The 20,110-nt window shown below is 38.7% G+C and overlaps 1 protein-coding gene across 1 annotated transcript in view; it reads left to right on the plus strand.

Annotated features, from left to right (window-relative positions):
* The window catches only part of PHLDB2 (pleckstrin homology like domain family B member 2), a 229,042-nt gene that overhangs the window by 87,530 nt on the left and 121,402 nt on the right, over window positions 1–20,110 (plus strand). The window contains exon 2 of the mRNA XM_060640043.3: window positions 19,754–19,848. Coding sequence (XP_060496026.2) covers window positions 19,785–19,848 — 64 coding nt within the window. The 5' untranslated portion in view covers window positions 19,754–19,784. The remainder of the gene's footprint in view (window positions 1–19,753; window positions 19,849–20,110) is intronic.

Consider the following 20,110-nt stretch of genomic DNA (forward strand, 5'->3'; position numbering starts at 1 on the left):
TGAAACAGCACACCTGTATCCCTTGGATAAATTCCTAGCAGTGCTATTGCTGGGTTGTAGGGTAGTTCTATTTGTAATTTTTTGAGGAACCTCCACACTGTTTTCCAGAGCAGCTGCCCCAGTTTGCATTCCCACCAACAGTGCAAGAGGGTTCCCATTCCTCACGTCATTGCCAACATCTGTTGTTTCCTGGGTTGTTCATTTTAGCCACTCTGAAAGGTGTGAGGTGGTATCTCAATGTGGTTTTGATTTGTACTTCCCTGATGATGAGTGACGCTGAGTATCTCTTGGTATTTTAAAGAACCCCCGCCAATCAAGACAGAAATTTAAAATATACTTTTCTCCCTCCCATCCCAAATCTGGCTTTTGAGCCTCTTGCTTTGCTGCAGACTCAAATATGCCACTTGGGATGTCAGCAGCTGGCTATGGCTGTCTCATTGTCTTTACAAGTCTAAGGCTCATGCATGTGGAAGGGTCATCACATGTACCCATGATGCAAAAGCTCAGACACAAATGATACTTGAGAACAGAGCCGTCAGGTGCAGGATCATTGCTCTGTTCACTTCCCCGTGTGCAGACAACTTGTAACCATGCTCTTTCCTCTCCCTGAGAAGTGAAGAGATCCTAGCAGTATGCTTTCATCCTTCAACCCACTTATTGGTCTGCGCATTTGCCTCTGGCAGCCAGAACCAGAAAGAGTCTGCCGGGCACACTGTCAGCCATGGGGGTCCTCAGGAGTCAGGGGCAGGTTCTTATAAATAGATCTTTTATCCGACCCATTTGATAGCTTCAAATGCCCAGTCTTACTATGTGTTAATGGTCATGATGGTTTTTCTACTTACTGTATAGCCATGTCCTCTCAGGATCTCTGGAGTGAACATTACTGGTGACCTTCAGCCTTTGCTGTTCTTTCTTCCATTCCAATGAAACTGTGATATTGTTTAGGTCTCCATCCCTTTCTGACATAGCCCATGTCCCTCAGGTGAAAAGGTTATCCTGTAACTTCCTCCTTTGATTGGTTCATGAGTGGGCATGTGACCCAAATCTGCCTATGGGGCTCAAAGAGCTTCTGCTGGAGACTTCCAGGGAAAAAGCTTCCTTGTCTTTAAGGGCCCTTCAAAAAACCAGTCTCCTTTACACTGAAAGTGGAGGAAAAAGCATGTGACTCTGATTGAAGCTGGCAGCTGTCTTGTAATTAGGAGGAAAACTGTCCTTAGGATGAAGCTTGTGTTCAGCACAGCTCAGCAATGAAACACCTCTGGTCCTCCATCTGAAACCCAGTGAATCCTTAATGTCCAGTTACATAAGTCAATGACTTCCCATACTGTTTAAACTAATTTGATGGACATGTTATTGAAAGTATCCTAATATATATAAACTATACTGGACACTTTAGAGTAGGTGCAATGTGGGGGAAAAGCCACAGATCAGTTTAGCTTGTCAGTTGAACATGCATGAATAATTCCGCCTGGGTGTTCTTGAAACCATGTGGATTTGTTCCTTATATCTCTACTTCTAGACACTTTGCCTTTTTATGCCATCTCTGGATAGCCCCGTCTCACTTAACATTTAACCTATAAATTCAACGAATGGCTGATTCCATAGTGTACTTCTGAGAAGTGGTCTTTTTTAGCTTTAAGAGTTCCAGTATTACATAGGTGAGAAAACAGGAATACTAAAAAGAAAAAGACTTGCTTAAGCCCACAAATTTCCATAATCTAGGTAATTGTCACAGACACAAATCAGTGTAGAATAATTCAACAAATGTACAAAAGGCTGAGATTTTCTTTAAAGAGCTGCATCCAGCTTCCTAGCTTTGTGTCAATCAATATTCTTCTGTTTTGGTGATATATGAAGATTCTTGCACCATCAAAAGGAGAGATCTGTAGGGAGAGATTAAGTTATTAGTTTCAGAAGATTCTCATGTTTTTGAACTCTTAATAAAGCCAAGGGTACTGGGAAATGTTTGGAGTAAAGTAGGACAAATAGACATTTTCCATTGAAAGGACCCACTAAAACACACTTCCTTTTAAATAACCTTTTAAGCACTAAATTATTATTAAGGTTTTTCATTTAAATGTTCTCAATTTTTGGCTCACTTGAACCATTAGCCTATAAGGGAACTGAAGAAAGGAAAGAAAGATTGAAATACAATCAATTAATTTCCCTTCGGTTGTCTTAAGAAGCTTAATTTAGGAAAGAATTATCTGGAATAAAACTTGAATTATCTTTAAATTAATATTTGTCATCCATTTCTAGTATGTTTGTTACAATTAATATTAATATAATATAAAATTAAATATTGGATTGTCTTGTCAAATAGTTTTTCAAATAAAGCCTCAAAAATATAACAGAGTGCAGCCACTCTGGAGAATAGTATAGATGTTCCTCAAGAAACTGAAAATAGAAAGACTCTATGGTCCAGCAATTGCATTATTAAGTATTTACCCAAAGGATTAAAAAAATACAGATTTGAAAGAATACATGTACCCCAATATTTACAGCAGCATTGTCAACAATAGCCAAACTATGGAGAGAGGCCAAATGTCCATCAATTGATGAATGGATAAAGAAGACACACACACACACACACACACACACACACACACACACACACACACAGAGGAATATTACTCAGTCTTCAAAAAGAATGAAACCTTGGCATTTGCAGTGATGTGGATGGAGCTAGAATGTATTATGCTAAGACAAGTAAGTCAATCAAAGACAAATACCATATGATTTCACTCATATGTGGAATTTAAGAAACAAAACAGATGAACATATGGGAAGGGAGGGTGAGAGAAGAGAGGGAAACAAACCACAAGAGACTCTTAATGATAGAGAACAAACTATGGGTTGACAGAGGGAGGTGGGTGGGAGGAGGGCTAGATGGCTGATGGGTACTAAGGAGGACACGTGATGAGCACTGGATGTTGTGTGTAAGTGATGAATCACTGAATTCTACTCCTGAAACCAATATTGCACTGTATGTTAACCAACAGAAATCTAAATTTTAAAAAAGGAGAAAAAAGTATACCAGTCAGATAATACTTTTTCAATATGGTATTTGCTGGAATTATCCAGTTATTCAAAAGGATAAACCTGGCACATGGGGATAAATTTACCAACATGCTCCTTACTCATGTCTAGAAAGTGTAGTTTTCTGAGGTCTATGGATAATATTAAACACTTGTGCCATTTTTCCTTACTTTGCCCAAGCACTGAGGAATCTTGGCAGCCTAAACAAGAATTGGACCCTACATTTTCTCTCAAATAGGTAGAGTCAGAAACCAAGAAAACATGATAACACTAGAACAAGGAGGAAATCCTTAAAGCCTAACAGTGGTGCCATAATTTGGGCCCATTAGCCAAGGAAGGAAGCCAGGAACTCTGCCATCCCACATTCTTTTAGCAATTCTGCCCAGGGAGGTGTGATCATATGGTGAGGAGGTGAGAGTAGGGGCAGGGCGTGAAGCTCGATGAATCAGAACCCTCTGGGAGAGGCAGCCTATCTCTGGCAGCAAACCAGGGCTACATATCTGTAATTTCTCAGTGTAGGATTGATTCCAGCTAGGACTTGCTGGGTGGCTTGGAATCACATTAATCAGTAATTCCTTCACTTGTAACAAGAACAAGTCCATTCACTGAGAATGACAAGTTGTTCATTATGGCACTTTGGGGTTTCTAGTTAAACCTACAATGTTTGGAATAAGTAATGCTAACACAAACGTTGAAGCATTCACAACCCTAGATAAACAAATCTCTATCTTATTTATGTAAGTTAATGCTAAACGAACATAAAGCAACTCAGTCATCTCTACCTTATTAACGTGGATGGGAATACAAATCTAATCTAAAGATTTCCAAGAAATAAAACTAGTAAATTTAAAGTACTATAATGATTTGATTAACTTAACTGAATTAATTGGATGCTTTGACCTGTACAATGCCCTCCTTTGCTTTCTTTGTTCTGAAAGCAAATACTGAGGACCTCTGGATAATGATGCTAAGTTAGGCTTATATGATAGAGCAAACCTAATGAAATTAGTGGCTATTATCTTCCCTATGCTTAAAAGAAATTGCGCATAACACATGTTAGGTGCTTAGTCAGTAGTTGTTGAAATTGAATGAATAATCTATAGCAAAAAACAGAAAAAAACAACGAAACCAGAAATCAGTTCTCCCAGCATATTTTAATTATATTTTATAGAATATTTATTTAAAGTTGACTGTAAAATTCATTCAGTATATATGTTTGATGGAAGATGAAGACATCTTTATTTGACTATTAAAACTTAGCCAAGAAGTCATTAAATTGATTATGTACAAATAATGAGCAATATAGTTCATGATTTTAAAATACATCACAAACTTTTTTCACGACCATATGAATCTATTAAATGAAAATAAATCACTCTCTTTAGAGTGGATTTAAAGTTGACCCAAGGATCTGGATAAAGCTCTAGTGAGACGCTGTGTAAGAAAGCACTTGGTAAAGTGCTATGAAGCTTCTTATAAAGAACAGAGTCATCAGGGGGCGCCTGGGTGGCTCAGTCAGTTAAGAAACCATGACAGCTTAGGTCATGATCTCATGGTTCATGAGTTCAAGCCCCACGTCCGGCTCTGTGCTGACAGTTGCTTCGGATTCTGTATCTCCCTCTCTCTCTCTGCCCCTCCCCTGCTGTCATACTATCTCTGTCTCAAAAATAAATAAACACTTAAACAAAAAGACAAAACAGACTCATCAGAATGGAAGATGAACTCAGGCTCTAGTTTAAGTACCAGGTCTGCTCCTTGCTGGCTGTGCACCTTTGGGAAAGTTATTTTAACCTTGTAAACTTTACTTTTCTCGTGTGTAAAATGGAAAAAAAAATAATACTATCTATCTCATGCATTTTTAGTGACTATTAAGTGAGCTAGTACACAAAAGCATTTTAGCCTAGTGGCCCTTTATAACAAGAACTCAATTGACATTGGCCATCATGATCTGCTTTTTCTTCATCATCATCATCATCATCATCATCATCAATCATCAGAGGTGGGAATTCCTGACTGCTCATCCTACAAAATGTCAAGATTGCCAAGGGTAAAAAAAAAAAAAAAAAGGAAAGGAAAGGGAAAACAAAAATAAGCAGAGATGCTACTAAATCACATTCGTATAATTTCATACCTGGTCTTTTCAGGCTTGTCCTCCTCAGATCAGTCCTCCAAGCTATTAAAGTGACCTATTCAGAACAGAAACTTGACCATATCACTCCTCTAATATCTAACACAGTTGTTTGGTACCTAGGAGGCAGCCCAGGGCCTTTGCTGTGGTGTCTGAGGAGGGTCTCTCAGAACTAAGCACCTGTTTGCCCCTTGAGCTCCAGTTCTGATCAGGCAGACCAGATCAGATCTAGCACATCAGGGAGATCTGGCTACCTCCTGGCCAGATCCTACTCCATTGTGTCTCAGTTAAGAAAACAAACAAACAAAACTGAGCAACTCAACTCAGACTTTGTTACCCCCTGGGAAGCTATGTGCTCACCCACTTGTCAAATTGCTTTATAAGAACACTACACTGTAAGCTCTGTATGGGTAGGGTCCCAGGGCTTACTATTATACTTGGCATTTTCTAAGGGCTCACTAGCTATTTCCAAAACAATGGCAGGATGAATAAGTGAGTGAATATGCATCAGATAACCAGATGCAAAGTGTATAGATGCATAGAATTTCCGGAGCCAAGTACCCTTGTAGGGCTTGAAGAGGACAAGAACATAACATTCTTTTCCCAATCAAGTTTGAAAATGATGGAAAGGTGGACACGGGAAAGTCTGGCAGGGGATAAAATGTCATCTTTGTTACTGATAAAGCCATTAAAGAAGGGTGTGGCTTAGGTACACAACAACAGCAGACTTCTAAAACTGCACTCCATAATTAGACTTACCCACCGGTCACCACACAGCTCCCCATTAGAGGACTTGCCCCTGCACAACGTAGAATATGAAGAGGCAGACCAGAATGTGTAATTCTTAAGGTCAGCTGGCTTCCAACTACTATGCAGAGCCAGGTTATTTCCTGAATGTACCGCTGGGAGAGTTGCTCCTTCTCCTCCGAGTCAGTGAGTCAAGTAGGAGAGAGAGGCCTATAGGGTGACAGCAGCTCACATAACTTGGACTGGTAAACGTGGGACTGGTAAACATGGGGCTCTGCTCTGTTCCTGGACAGCCTCCTGGGCACTGATTGATTTATGTGCTGGCGATATTTTCCCACAAGTGATAGGAAAAGTCCATCACAAAGATACCCCTAAATTCACATCTGTCAGTAGATTATCTGCTGACTTCCCTAATTCCTCTTTTTCAGTTGACCTGTGAACACAGATGGAATGACGTACTTAGATGAACTTCTTATCAAGATTTAAAAATTGTTTCGGCTTCTAAAAGATTATGACTCCTCTCTGACTCAATCATTTGAAATCTAGCAAATAGACATTGAGACCCCACCAAGTGCCAAGTGCCACGAATATAAAGATGCACGCACCAGGGCGATCCTGTGGAATTTACAATCCAGTCAGCATCTACTGGGTCTCTTCTCTTAGGGAGAAAAAAGGGAGTTCCGTCATTTATGAGCTCAAAATGAACAGAGACAAATATTTGCAGTTTTTTTTTTCTAATGTTCAAATTTTTTCTGAGTGGTCAAATGACTGTTCACCCAGAATTTAAGACATTTCTCTTCTCCTATCACCAGCATTAATTAGAGCCAAGATATTCATGATAAAGATCATGGAAAGCCACTGGAGAGTCATTTATCTTCTCTCACTCTGTCCCTATTGCGCCATCTCACCAAGGCCTACAGTCGGCAAAGAGAGGAACAGGGTGAAAGCATGTAGATGGTTTGTTCATATTCATCACAACTGAAAAACAACTCATATGAGTGGGTGGATGCTTCTATCTCCCTGAATGAAGATATCATACTTACTCCTTTCTTATCCTGGATTTCTGTATCTTCCATTATTCTCTTGTTTAAAGAAGGAAAACACCTTGATGTCTTACATTTCTAAGAATCTCTATTTTATTTAACTAGATTCTGGAAGACTACCCACATTATTTCACTGGGCCTTAAACTTGCACTTTGGTCTGGTTTGTTTTTACCTCATTTTGTCTTTCGCATCACCAGACCAACAGAACCATTCGAAAGAAATGGGGGTTAGGTATGATTCCAGTTCCTAACAGATTCAGATTCAGAGTCTATTCCCACCTACAACTTTTTCAAACCATCATGGAGCCAAACTGTCATGGAGAAATTGGTAATTTTGTTCCCCCCAGCGGTAGTAAAGGATGCACAGAAAGCTACTAAAGTTTGGCAGAGGCCTCCACATCCTAGCATTGTTCCTGGTTTCAGAAAAGAAGCTTCTCTTCTTCCTCTGGTTCCTGTACGTCTACTAGATAGCAGGAAGTAATGATTTTCACTTTGGAATAGCTTGGCAGGGTATACTGCGGGAGGACAAGCAGGGAAACCAAGTCTGGCATTTCTGTTTGGGAAAGAAAGAAACTGACAAAGTTAAAGCAATCTAAATTCTTTGCTTGAAATGCTGTATTTTTTCTATTAATTTACGAGGTAGCATATACATTCATAGCAGTGATTTAAAATATACACATATATTTTATACAAATACATACACACTTCTTAGGTAAGTAATAGTCACTTGTTTCTAAATGTCATGAGTAAAGAGAATAGCAAAAAACGTGAACACATCCCAGAGTCTAAGAATATCATTGTCAGCATGAAGGGCAGTGAGATTTTAGGCAACTAATATACTCCCATGCCTTTCTTCTTGCTTTGTAAATAAAAAAGGAAAAGAAAAGAAAGACATCATGACAAGGTTTTTTGTTATCCCTATATCTGTTCAGAACCTACAGGAGACAGGATACATAAAAGGAAACTGACAACAGTAGAATTACAAATATTTGGGGGACTTCGGCTGAGAGCTTTGCATATGCATTTCTAAAATTTCAAATGTATTATTTAATACTTCTCCAAGGCAATGTGTATTATATATTGAACAGACTTTAAAGGAGGCTTTTCATGTATTAAAAAAATTCATTAGTGTGCTTTGAGGATAATATTCACTTAATAAAATACACAATGTTTCTTTTGTCCAAAGCATTTTGAAGCCATGAAGGGAAATGAGATCTTCCCAGGAGCTATGATAAGCACATTTCTAGGGTCAGTAGGCTAGAAGGCACCTTTTTGCAAAAATTTTCTTAGAGTCATCAATTTAAATCCATCTGGAGAAGCAGTCAGTAATCCTGTAATAAAACCCTGGCTCTACAACATACCGCTATAATACCTTGTGTGGAATCCATTCTTATAATATATTTACCCTACATTTAATACGTCCTAATACCTAGTATTGGTCAGGGCTAAATTTGAATAAATGCTGATTATTTTATATGAGAATGTGCAGGCAGGATATTTATTTCTGTCCATATATCTAGACAAATATACAGATAATATAGATGCTATGAATATAGATTTAAACATAGATATGAATATAGCTATAGATATATTCCAGGTTAAAAATGTAAATAAGTTCATGGTGGAGATAGATAAATTTATGAAGACGACTTTTACCTGTAGGAAGTTGTCCTACCTACCGACTTTCATATTAGGTCGGAAGGTCCAGAGTTAATTATTATGGAATCACATAAATGGCATGAGAATAAACAGGCTTTTGGGTAAACAGGCTGTGTCAAAAAGAGTTATTCCCTCCAGTGATGGGACAGGCAGAAGTAGAAAAGATCTGTGGTGCTTGCCTCTGATGCTCTCAGCTGCAAGCCCCACCTGATCGTCCACATCTCCTGACTGGCCCTACCAGAACCAGATTCTAGAAGGCCTTCCCATGCACACCTTCGACGCTGCCAAAGATTACAACTCCAACCATGATTCAGCCCTTTATGCCAAAAACACATTAATCCACATTGAATCATCATCGATGGCCTGAACCTAATAGTCTTTTCAGACTTTACTGTTTCTGTGAATGATACTCTTTGCTCGTAATGGTATCAGATCTGTGAACTTAAAATGTGTTTTTCATGTTTTGATTAAAGAAAAAAAAGCAAGGAACAACAAAAAATCAAATTATACAAAGTTTTCAAAGTATCTATTTTAAGACCACTTCACTCCCACACCCTTCCAAAATTCCCAGTTTCCAGAGGAAAATAGCATTAATGTTAATGTTTTTTTCTTTCTGACACTCAGGCTTTTCTTCTGCTCTTAACAAAAATCAGATAGTATACATATATATAATATACATATATGTATATCTGTTTACAACATGCCCCTTTCACTTAAAGCTTATTCAGATCAGTTTATTCAGAGTTACTTCCTTCTCACATTATTCCGTTGTATAGACGTATCATACTTAACCGTTACCTGGCTGATGGTTATATTTAAGTACTTTTGCTGTCATTTCTTAATAAGGCATATTTTCAGAAGTGAGACCGCTGAATCATACATCGCCTATCCTATGTGAATAATTTTTAATAAATTCTGCCAAATTATTGGGATCCATTTTGGACTTCTTTTTCTTTATTCTAATCTTCTCCTTTATAGGCTCCAACTCAAAATCTATAGAAACATCTTTGGTAATATCATCCTCCCATTTAATCCTGGCCTGACATTCTCCTGGCTACGTTTTTTAGGTACTGTTTAGATACTAACATGCTTGGACACTGACTTCACTTCCTCACCAGTTTTTGCTTACCTGGTCTCCCATTCCATGCCTTGCAGCCATATTAATCTTCTCAAAAAGTTGCCTTATGCCTATCACATCTCTATAATCTTCCATGAGTCCCCATTACCTAAAAAAAAAAAAAAAAAAAAAAAAAGAATCTTAACCGTGCATTCAAGATCCTTTGCAATCAGGCTTCAGTCTTTCTCATTTTGTCCTTATCTCTCTTATTTAAAAATTAGAACTGTGGCATCTAGAACTTTGACTTAAAATTTAGTATAGCTGACAGCAAAATGTATGTTCTTACTATCACATCATGCTTCAATTCAATTCAATAAGTATTTTTTGGCATATACTCCATGCCACACACTCTATTAGGTGCTATAGAGGATTAGCATTTAAAAAATAATGACGCACGATTGACATTTAATCCTGGTGCTTGCCTCCTTGGGAGCAACTGTGCTCTGCGCTATGTGACCTTGCCTCTGGCAACATATAGGAGGTTAAAACAAATGTAGGCACCTATCCTGCCTGTCTGTTGCTACCTAACAAGCCATCCCAAAACTCAATGGCTTAAAACAATGACAACACTTATGTGGCTCACACATCGGCAATTTATGTAAAGCTCAGAGGAGATAACTTGTTTCTGCACTGCTCTGCTCAGCATCAGCTATGGTAGCTTAAAGGCCAGGACTGCGAATCATCTGAAATCTTGTCCACTCACCAGTCTGGAGGTTGGTACTGGCTGTCGGCTGGGTCCTCGGTGGGGACCATAACCTGGGACACTTTCACATAGCAACTCTGTGAGGTCTTTCCCCTTCCTTGGTTTCCAAGCGTAAGCACCCCCAAAGGGCCAGGCATAGTTGTTTTGCCTGTTAGGACGTAGCCTCTGAAAGCACATGATATCACTTCCACTGCAGATACAAGCCCACCTAGATCCAAAGGGAGGAGGTATAGACTCCATCTCATGAAGGACTGTCAATGTCACATTGCAAGAAGGTGTCACGTTGCATGTTTGGTGGTGTTGCCATCCTTAGAATACAATCTGACACACCACCTATAGATGTGCCTGTGACCTGTCATGGGAAAATAATTCAGGACAACCAAACTCCCTTTCAAGTAAATATAGCTTGAGAACAATTTAGACAATGAATATAGCTGCTGGAGATTAATCTGGAAGAACATAACAAAGAAAGAGGAGGAGGGCATGATGAAGCATGTGTTCACTGAAGTTATGGGGCCATAGAAACCGAGAGTAAGAACCCAGGTTCTGTTCATTTTTATACATACATATCCCTACCAGGGCATAGTACCAAACACGTAATAGATGCTCAGATATGTCGTAGGAAGAAATATGTGAATGACTGGAAAGGGAGAAAACAAAAGGAGGGGTAAATTTGGAGGGGGAAAGATGAGATTCTATTAGAATTATATCGACTTTGAGGTTCCAGTGATAGCCCCCCACTGAGATGTCTGGCAAGCAGTTAGTGAGTGGGTCTGTGGCCCAGAAGAGAGAACAAGAGTTGGGGAAAGGGTTTAGTAAGGCGTGGACAAGGTGAAGCTTCGACTAGATGAGACTGCCAAGAAGGAGCATGGAGGAGCAGAGGAAGTAGAGGAAGAGCAATGACTAATGCTCAAACAAAATAAGACTGGTTAATACTATCAACTCAGAGTCCGAACACCTGGATTCAATGTCTGTAATACCTGATTCACCACTTAGTAACTGTGTGTTTTCTTAGGTTTAGCTACTTAATCTCTCTTTACATCAATATCCTGTCATAACATTGTTATAATAATAAAACCTACTCCATAGGGCTATGGATTAATGATATAGGGCCCGAAAAGTACTTTGAACAGAGCCTAGCATTCAGGAAGTAATCAATGCATACCAATTCTATAACTACTTTTATTTTTTTTAACATCTAAGGTTTAGGAATGAGCAGAGGACGAGACAGAGACTAGTATTGAGAACGACGGCCCTATGAAACCTTGTATAATAGTCCTGATAAGTGGCTGCAAGTTGTATGCATTAGTGAGTTGACAAACATCAGAGGTGCTGATTTTGTTAATAAAAAAGGGGGTGACACGGTGAGTTGTATTTTCTCTCCCAACATTTCATAAAGCTTGTGCTTTTTGGGATTGGTATAGTAATGTGCTGTGTCAAGAAAAAAAAAAAAAAGTGTGTTCTATAGTCAAATAAGTTTGAGAAATGTTGCAGTAAACAAAATTAAGTAGATGTTTCCTTAAATGCATATGCTAATATGAGCCACAGTGTGCTAAGAAGGGGCTAGGGAGAGCATTATTTCCCAGACTCTTGTAAGTTTTTTTAGGGATCATTCTGCAAAACGTGTGTGTAAAACACAACTTCTCAATGCTAGTCAAGGAAGAATCTCTTGAGAAATTTCTTTAAAAAATATGTATTACTGGATTTATTCCGCAGATTCTGATTCAAAAGTCTGGACTGGTATTAAGGAATCTGTATTTTTTTAATCTTCCCTGGTGTGGCCTTGTCTCTAGGCAACCAGAAAGTGGAATTTTGCCCCACCCATAATCCATCTCTTTCCAACCTTTTCTGAGATAACACGGCTCCTACAAAGAACGGTAGGGAAAAAAAAAAAAAAAAAAAAAAAAGGTGTGTGTGGTGGGGGGGTTATTCTGCCACCAAGGAGATAAGAAAATAGAACATCAACATTCAAGAATACTTCCGCTGAGTTAGCCTCAAGAAGCATGGATCCCAGGCACTAAAAGAAATCTAGAATTTGCCACAAAAACCTGGCAACTCTCCATGTGATCATTCACACTGGCTCCAGAAACCTGTCTGGACTCCAGAAATAAGGTGCTCTGTCTCTCCCCCACTCATTTTCTTTCTCTCTTTCTCTTTCTCTCTCTCTCTCTCTCTCTCTCTCTCTCTCTCTCTCTCTCTCAAAATGAATAAACATTAAAAAGAAAAAACAGAAATAAGGAAATCCAATATTGTATCTGGGTAGGTTAATGAGCACAAAGATTCATCAAACACACATAGCATGATGGTTACCTATGTATCTGTTATACTTTTAAAAGCCTTCAGATAATTGAATGAAAGCTAATGATATGATACCAGAAAAAATATAGTTATGGAAAAGTAGTTGTAGGCTCTACATGTAAAGAAATTTGAACTATCATTCCATGAAATTAGTGGTAATTGAACAGATTTCCAAAAATTCCCAACAGAACTTTGAAGCAAATTCAGACTAGAATTTTTTTTTTTTTTTTTTTTTAGCTTGCTTAGAACCCATATCTAACACAATGGAGACAGTTGTATTCTTTGTGTGCTTGTATAAAATTTAATCTAAGAATAGGCTCCTTACCTGAGATTTACTTGGAGATCAGACCTGAGAATATACAACCTAAAAGACCTTGTCTTAGAACCATTTGGAAAGAAGACATTTTTTTCCCGTGAATATTCTATCTAGGAAGAATTCAGCAAAGAGTGAATGATTTAACATATTTCCACATTCATATTCTATTTCAAAACTTTTATAGTAAAAATAAGAGAAGATAAAAGGCATGGCATCATTTCCAAGCTTCTCTCTACACATTCAAGCAATTATTCATTTTCTATGTCTGGCAGGATAGTTTGGGTTGTGGTCAGTCTTGGCCTTTTCTGATACCCCTGGTGTAGAGGGGCGGGAGTGAGGGTAAATTAAGAAAGGCCACCCATGCTACACTTTTACAGGGTGGAAAAAAGACTAAAGAGATACAACCACTAAGTGCAGGACATGATCCTAGATTAGCTCCTATAAAGGATATCGTTGGGGGTGCCTGGGTGGCTCAGTCGGTTAAGCATCTGACTCCAGCTCAGGTCATGATCTCACAGTTCATGAGCTCAAGCCCTGCTTCTCTCTCTCTGCTCCTCATGAGATTCTCTCTCTCTGCACCCTCACTCACTTGCGCCCCCTCTGTCTCTCAGAAAAAAAAAAAAGATACTGTTGGGACAATTAATTAAACTTAAAAGAAGTTAGTGAATTCAATGGTAGTGTCAATGATGATTTCCTGATTTTGATCCTTATATTGTGAGTTTCTGGAGAATGTCCTTGTTTGATGAGTTACGTTACTAAACTATTCAGTAATGCCGGGCACCATATTCAAAACTTACTTCCAAACGGTTCCAGGAAAAATATTTGTTGTGTTATTCTTGTAGCTTTTTAAAAAAATTCATTTTATTTTATTACTTTTTAAAATTTCATTTAAATCCAAGTTAGTTAACATATAGTGTAAAAATGGTTTCAGGAATAGAATGTAGTGATTCATCGCTTACATATGACACCCAGTGCTCATCCCAACAAGTGCTCTCCTTAATGCGCATCACCCATTTAGCCCATCCCCCCACCCAACACCCCTCCAGCAACCCCTCATTTTGTTCTCTATATTTAAGAGAATGGTTTGCCTCCCTCTCTCTTTTTATCTTATTTTTCCTTCCTTTCCCTTACGTTCATCTGTTTTGTTTCTTAAATTCCACATAAGAGTGAAATCATCTGATATTTATCTTTCTCTGACTGACTTCTTTTAGCATAATACATTCTAGTTCCATCCACATTGTTGCAAATGGCAACACTTTTTGATCACTAATATTCCATTGTGTGTATGTGTATATATATATATGACATCTTCTTTATCTATTGTCAGTTGGTGGACATTTGGGCTCTTTCCATACTTTGGCTATTGTTGATAGTGCTGCTATAAACATTGGGGTGCGTGTGCCCCTTCAAATCAGCATTTTTGTATTCTCTGGATAAATACCTAGTAGTGCAATTGCTGGGTTGTAGGGGAGTTCTATTTTTAATTTTTTGAGGAACTTCCATACTGTTCCAGAGTAGTTGCACCAGTTTGCATTCCCATTTTGCAGCTTTTCTGAAGGTTGAAGTTATTCTAACTATAACAAAACTAAAATTGGCCCTAGTAAATTAGCATTTATTTTATTGTTTGTGTTAGTTTATGGTTGATTTCCTCAGGTTCTCTGAGTCAGCTGTCATATCATTGGAAAACAGTTTTAGCTCTTTTCCAATTCCTGTGTCTCTTATTGTTCTGCCCTTTTACATTGTATTGGCTAATGCCTCTAGAACAATATTCAACAGTAGTACAGATGGTAAGCATTCTTGACTCTTTCCTAATCTTAGTGGAACTATCTCTAGTATTTCTCATTAAGCACAATGCTGATTTTAGGACCAAGGTATTCTGTTTAGGAAATACACATCGATTCTTATTTTCTTGAGTGTTTTTATCAGGAATCTTTTGTCAAAAACTTTTTTTTTCCTATAGGGGATAATCACATAATTATTCCACTTACATCTACTGATGTGGAATTTTATATTACTAGATTTCTTAATTCCCAATCATCCTTGCATTCCTGAAATAAATCCCACTTGATCATGGTTTATTTTCTTAACGTGGTGTTGGATTTTGTTTTCTAATATTTAATCAGTATTTTTGCATTGATATTGGATGATTGCTTCTGAATATATCTAGATATTTATAATCATGTTTCTCCTTACTGCTTCTAGGAGAGCAATCTCCATGAAAAGGAGCTTGGTGACAACAGAAAGGATGTGGGAGGTGGGGTAATGGAGAGATGGAGAGACTTCAGAGTCACCTGGACCTTTTGAAGGTTGCTGGTCTCCTCTGCAAACTGACTTGGTGACCTTGGAAAAGTTATTCCTTCTCTTCTTCCTTTTATTTTCTCATCCGTCACATAGGAGAACCCACCATAAGAAGTTAGGTGATGACGAAATGTTGTCTATAAAAACTTCAGTACGATGTCTGGCACAATGGAAGCCCGCATAAGCATTCGGATATTTTATTACAAATAAATATTTTTCTTCTGCTGATCCTCACATTATTAAAAAAAAAAAAGTGGTATTGGTGAACAGATGCCATATTTCCTCAGGAGGTACTTAGTGTCTCAGTTTAAATGGTCCCCAGAATTTTGCTAGGATTACTGAGCACAGAGGAGATTAAGCAGACCAGTTTCAGTGAACCAGGTTTGTATTTTGTCTCTGCTTTTACAGTTCCCCCTTTCTGCTCTGGAGGTCTGCATGTGAGTAATAAGCACTTGATGAGTGCCAAGTGGGGACAGGAGGGAGGACAGTGAAAGGAATGGAGAAAGAAGATAACATTTCTTGAACCCCTACTCCACTGCAAAGGCCATTGTAGGTATATGTGCAGTTAAATAGGTGAGGAAAGCTGAAAGATAGCATCAAGACCTCAAAACCTGAGAGAACCATCTTGAGAAGCAACTTGGTAGGAGCATTGCTTCTCTAAGAGTTAAGATTAGCCTCTGTTCTTTTCTTTTCATTCACAGTTTCTCTGGATAGAGGAGAATGAAGAGACACATCCTCTCTGGGTGGAGCTCTTGGCTACTTTATCTCTTAATCAGTGTCCTGAACAGCAGGAAATCACTCTGTACAAGGTAGCAGTCCTGCTTCTAAGGCCCCTGGGTGCGAAGGAGGTAAAGAGAGTGCTAATTTATTGAGGTATGTATTCTGTAACTCTTTATTAGTGTTGCATTTATTTTACAACCCTTACTTGGGATGGCAGAAACGAAGACACTCTGAACTACTCTAAGATTGGTAGAGTGCTCCCATAAAATGTCGTGGCTGGGCCAGCGAAAAGAGGCTGGCCTAAAGACATTGGCATTTGTGCTAAACCCAGAAAGTTGAAGCTAAATGGGACAGCAAAATTTGTGGGAAGTAGCGTAGTGCAGGTATTTAAGAAACAGGCTCCTCCTGTTGGGATGAGCACTGGGTGTTGTGTGGAAACCAATATGACAAGAAATTTCATATAACAAAAAAAAAAAAAAAAAAGAAAGAAAGAAATAGACTCCAGGTGGACACAGACACAGGTCTATATATCTTGTCTCTGTCTCTTTCTTGTTATTAACCTTGAACAAGTTCCTCACATTTTCTGAACTTTATTGTCTGCACAACAAGGAAAAAGTACCTAATACACATGTGTTTGTGGCAAAGATCAAAGGAGATAATGTAGGTAAAACACTTAGCACAGTGCCCAGCTTGTGAATCCTCAAACATAATGGCTATTATTATCATTATTATCTGGTCTTCAACAGTGTTCTTTCATCCATGCCTCTGTCCATAGTCTTTTCCTTAGACCTCAAGCTTCATTTTTGAAAACAACTTACTGAGATGTAATTCCCATACCAGAGTATACATCCATTTGAAGTACAGATACCAATGGTTTTTAATGTATCTGCAGAATTTTCCACAACCCAATTTTACAACATCTCCATCAACCCCAGAAGGAAACCCCATACCCATTAGCGGTCATATCCTATAGCTCCTCCACCTCTCCCCCACACCCAACTCTAGGCAACTGCCAATCTACTTTTTGTCTTTATAGACTTGTTTCTTCAGGATACTTTATATAAATAGAATCATATATGATGTGATGTGACTTGCTTTTCTCACTTAGCATAATATTTTCAAGGGTTGTCTACATTGGAGCATCCTTTCCTTTTTGCTGCCAAATAATATCCCATTACACAGACATACCACATTTTCTTTAACCATTCACCCATTGAAGGACATAAGGGTTGTTTCCGCTTTTTGGCTCTTAGGAAAAATGAAGATATGAACATTAGTATTCAAGTTATATGTGAATGTACGTTTTCATTTCTTTTGGGTATATACCTATGAGTGGAATCCTGGATCTTGTGGTAGCTCTATGGTTAACCGTTTGAGGAATCACCACATTGTTTTCCAAAGTGGCAATTTCCATTCCCCCAAGCCCTTACAAGTATCCTCTCCAACAACTTGTTATCTGTCTCTTTCATCATAGACACCCCAGGGGGTATGAAGCGATATCACATTGTGGTATTAATGTGATTTTCCCTGAGGATTAATGATGTTCAGCATCTTTTCACCTGCTTATTGGCATTTGTATATATTCAAATCCTGTGACCATTTTGAATTTTAAGAGTCATTTCATATTCCAGATACAGGTCCCTTATCAGATGTATGATTTGCAAATATTTTCTCCCATTCTGTGGGTTGTCTTTTCCCTTTCTTGATGGTATTACTTGTGGCACAAATGCTTTTCAAGCTTCTTTTTAATACAACTTATGGAAGACTATATTTCTGCATTTATCTCCTACAAAATGTTCAAGCTGGTGGACTTTCTTTTTTTTTTTAAGTTTTTAAAAAAAATTATTTTTCAAAGTTTATTATTGAGAGACAGAGAGAGACAGACCTTGAGCAGGGGAAGGGCAGAGAGAGGGAGACACAGAATCGGAACCAGGCTCCAGGCTCTGAGCTGTCAGCACAGAACCCCACGCGAGGCTCGAACTCACGAACTGCGGGATCATGACCTGAGCCAAAGTCGGACGCTCAACCAACTGAGCCACCCAGGCACCCCAAAGCTTGTGGACTTTCAATGGGAGAGTTGACCTTGTCCTTCACTGACAACCATGAGGCACTCAGCCTGTAAAAATCCACTACTCTTACTGTTTCCTGACACACAGTCATTGATCCATGTAGGCATCTATCCTCATCACCTTTCCCCTATGTAGTCTTTTGAAAGGAGGAGCACTTCTAGCCAAGGCTAAACCTCCAACTGGGCTCTTGACCCAATTCTCACCCTTTCTCCTATGACCCTGATCCATCACTTAATTCTTCTCTTCTAGATCTTCACCTTTTCCCTCTCTATCTTCCCTCAGCTTCTGAACCAGCTTAGCTTGCTCCCTCCTGTTTTGAGAAAAAGCAAAACCTCTCATGACCTGACCCTTCCAATTTCCAACTCCAACCATGATCTCTACCTCACACTTCATTTGGATGCTCTGCTGACATATTCCAAATCAACATATCCAAAATTCAATTCCCTTCCTTGCTTTCCATCTGTTCCACTTCCTGTATTTCCATTCTTGGATAATGGCACATTATCTATCAGCTACCAAATCACACCAGACTCTCCCCTTACCCACCTGCCAGTACCAGTAAATTATCTTGAGTTATCTTGGGCTGATGAGTTATCTATCTCTATCTCTGTCCTTGTGCCTATGTCTATTTCTGTATCTACAAATATATCACAGTTTGAACCTTATTATCTTAAACAAATGCTCTACTTTATTTTCTTAACGTGTCTCCCTGGAAATATTGTATAGACCTCTAACTGTCTTTCTGCTTCTAGTTCTACCACCATTAAAATCCATCCTCCTTAATAGATTAAGAACAATTTAAACAAAACCTGATACTTTTTTGGCATCTGAATGGTAGATGAGGATTGTTACCTTAAAAGGTAGCATGCATTACTGGTTATGTGATTTTGATAACTCTCTTCTTCTTCCTGAGCCTTAGGTCTCTCATCTGTAAAATGGGAATGGTAATACTTAGTCTTAGAGTCATTGTGAAAATTAGATGAGGAATATTTGGCATAGCAGATGCACAACAGATGAGATCCCTCATATGGCCGTGGGACCATATCATCTCCTGGGGCATCCCTGAGTCTGCAGAGAAATCTAGACACATACGAGAGCTGAGAAAGGCCTGACTTAGGAGCTCTTTGGAAAGCTCTTAAGAACAAAGATACTGGCTTCCTTTTCTATAATATGAGATTTTATAAAAAGTAAAAGAAATAATAAAGACAAAGAAACTAACAGGATGACTGACAGAGCATGGGATGAAAAATATAATATAAAGTAACATCAAACTCCAGGTCGAAACAACAATGTTGAGAAACTGGTTCTTCTGTCCAAGTATTGACCCTTACTTGTTTGCTGGCATCTGTTGTGTTTTTTTTTTTTTTTTGTATTTGTTTTTGTTTTTTAATATGTAACAATTCTACCAAAAATGTACTTTTGTTGGTAGTGGTTAGTGGCGATGGTGTTGAAATTTGTCTTTCTAAAGGATAGTCAGCAGTGGGATTATAGGATGATCCAAGATGTCTGTTTTTCAAATTCAACAGCAGTTAGTGTTCCCCGAGTGTTAGCTCTGTTGACCTTCAGTTCTCCAAGGTCACCTTGGCTTCCCAGTCATGGTACTTTTCTTTTCTCAGTTTCTCCTTTGAGATTTAGAAGAAGATCCTGATGGAGGAGGATTATACCCAGAGAGAGGAGCCCAAGCAAGAGGGAACTGGTGACGTGCGAATCGGTAAGAAGTCTCGGTGTGCACTTTATTCTCAGAGATTTTCAGTAAATATTTACCAGTACCTATTCCCTGTCATACCTACTGGGAATGATCTGGCATTTTTTAGTGTAAATGCAGAAGTCCAGCAAGCACCAGAAAAAATAGCCGGAGGCTGGCCATCCTTGCCTAGAGCTTTGATCATGTGCTTGCTTACCTCACTGAAGACATGTTGAGGTTTGTTTAGACCAGAGGTTGAAGACAAGCAGTCCAAAGCGGCTGGTGTGGA

The sequence above is a fragment of the Panthera onca genome, chromosome C2 (genome assembly GCF_046562875.1).
Source record: "Panthera onca isolate mPanOnc1 chromosome C2, mPanOnc1 haplotype 2, whole genome shotgun sequence".
Classification (NCBI taxonomy): Eukaryota; Metazoa; Chordata; class Mammalia; order Carnivora; family Felidae; genus Panthera; species Panthera onca.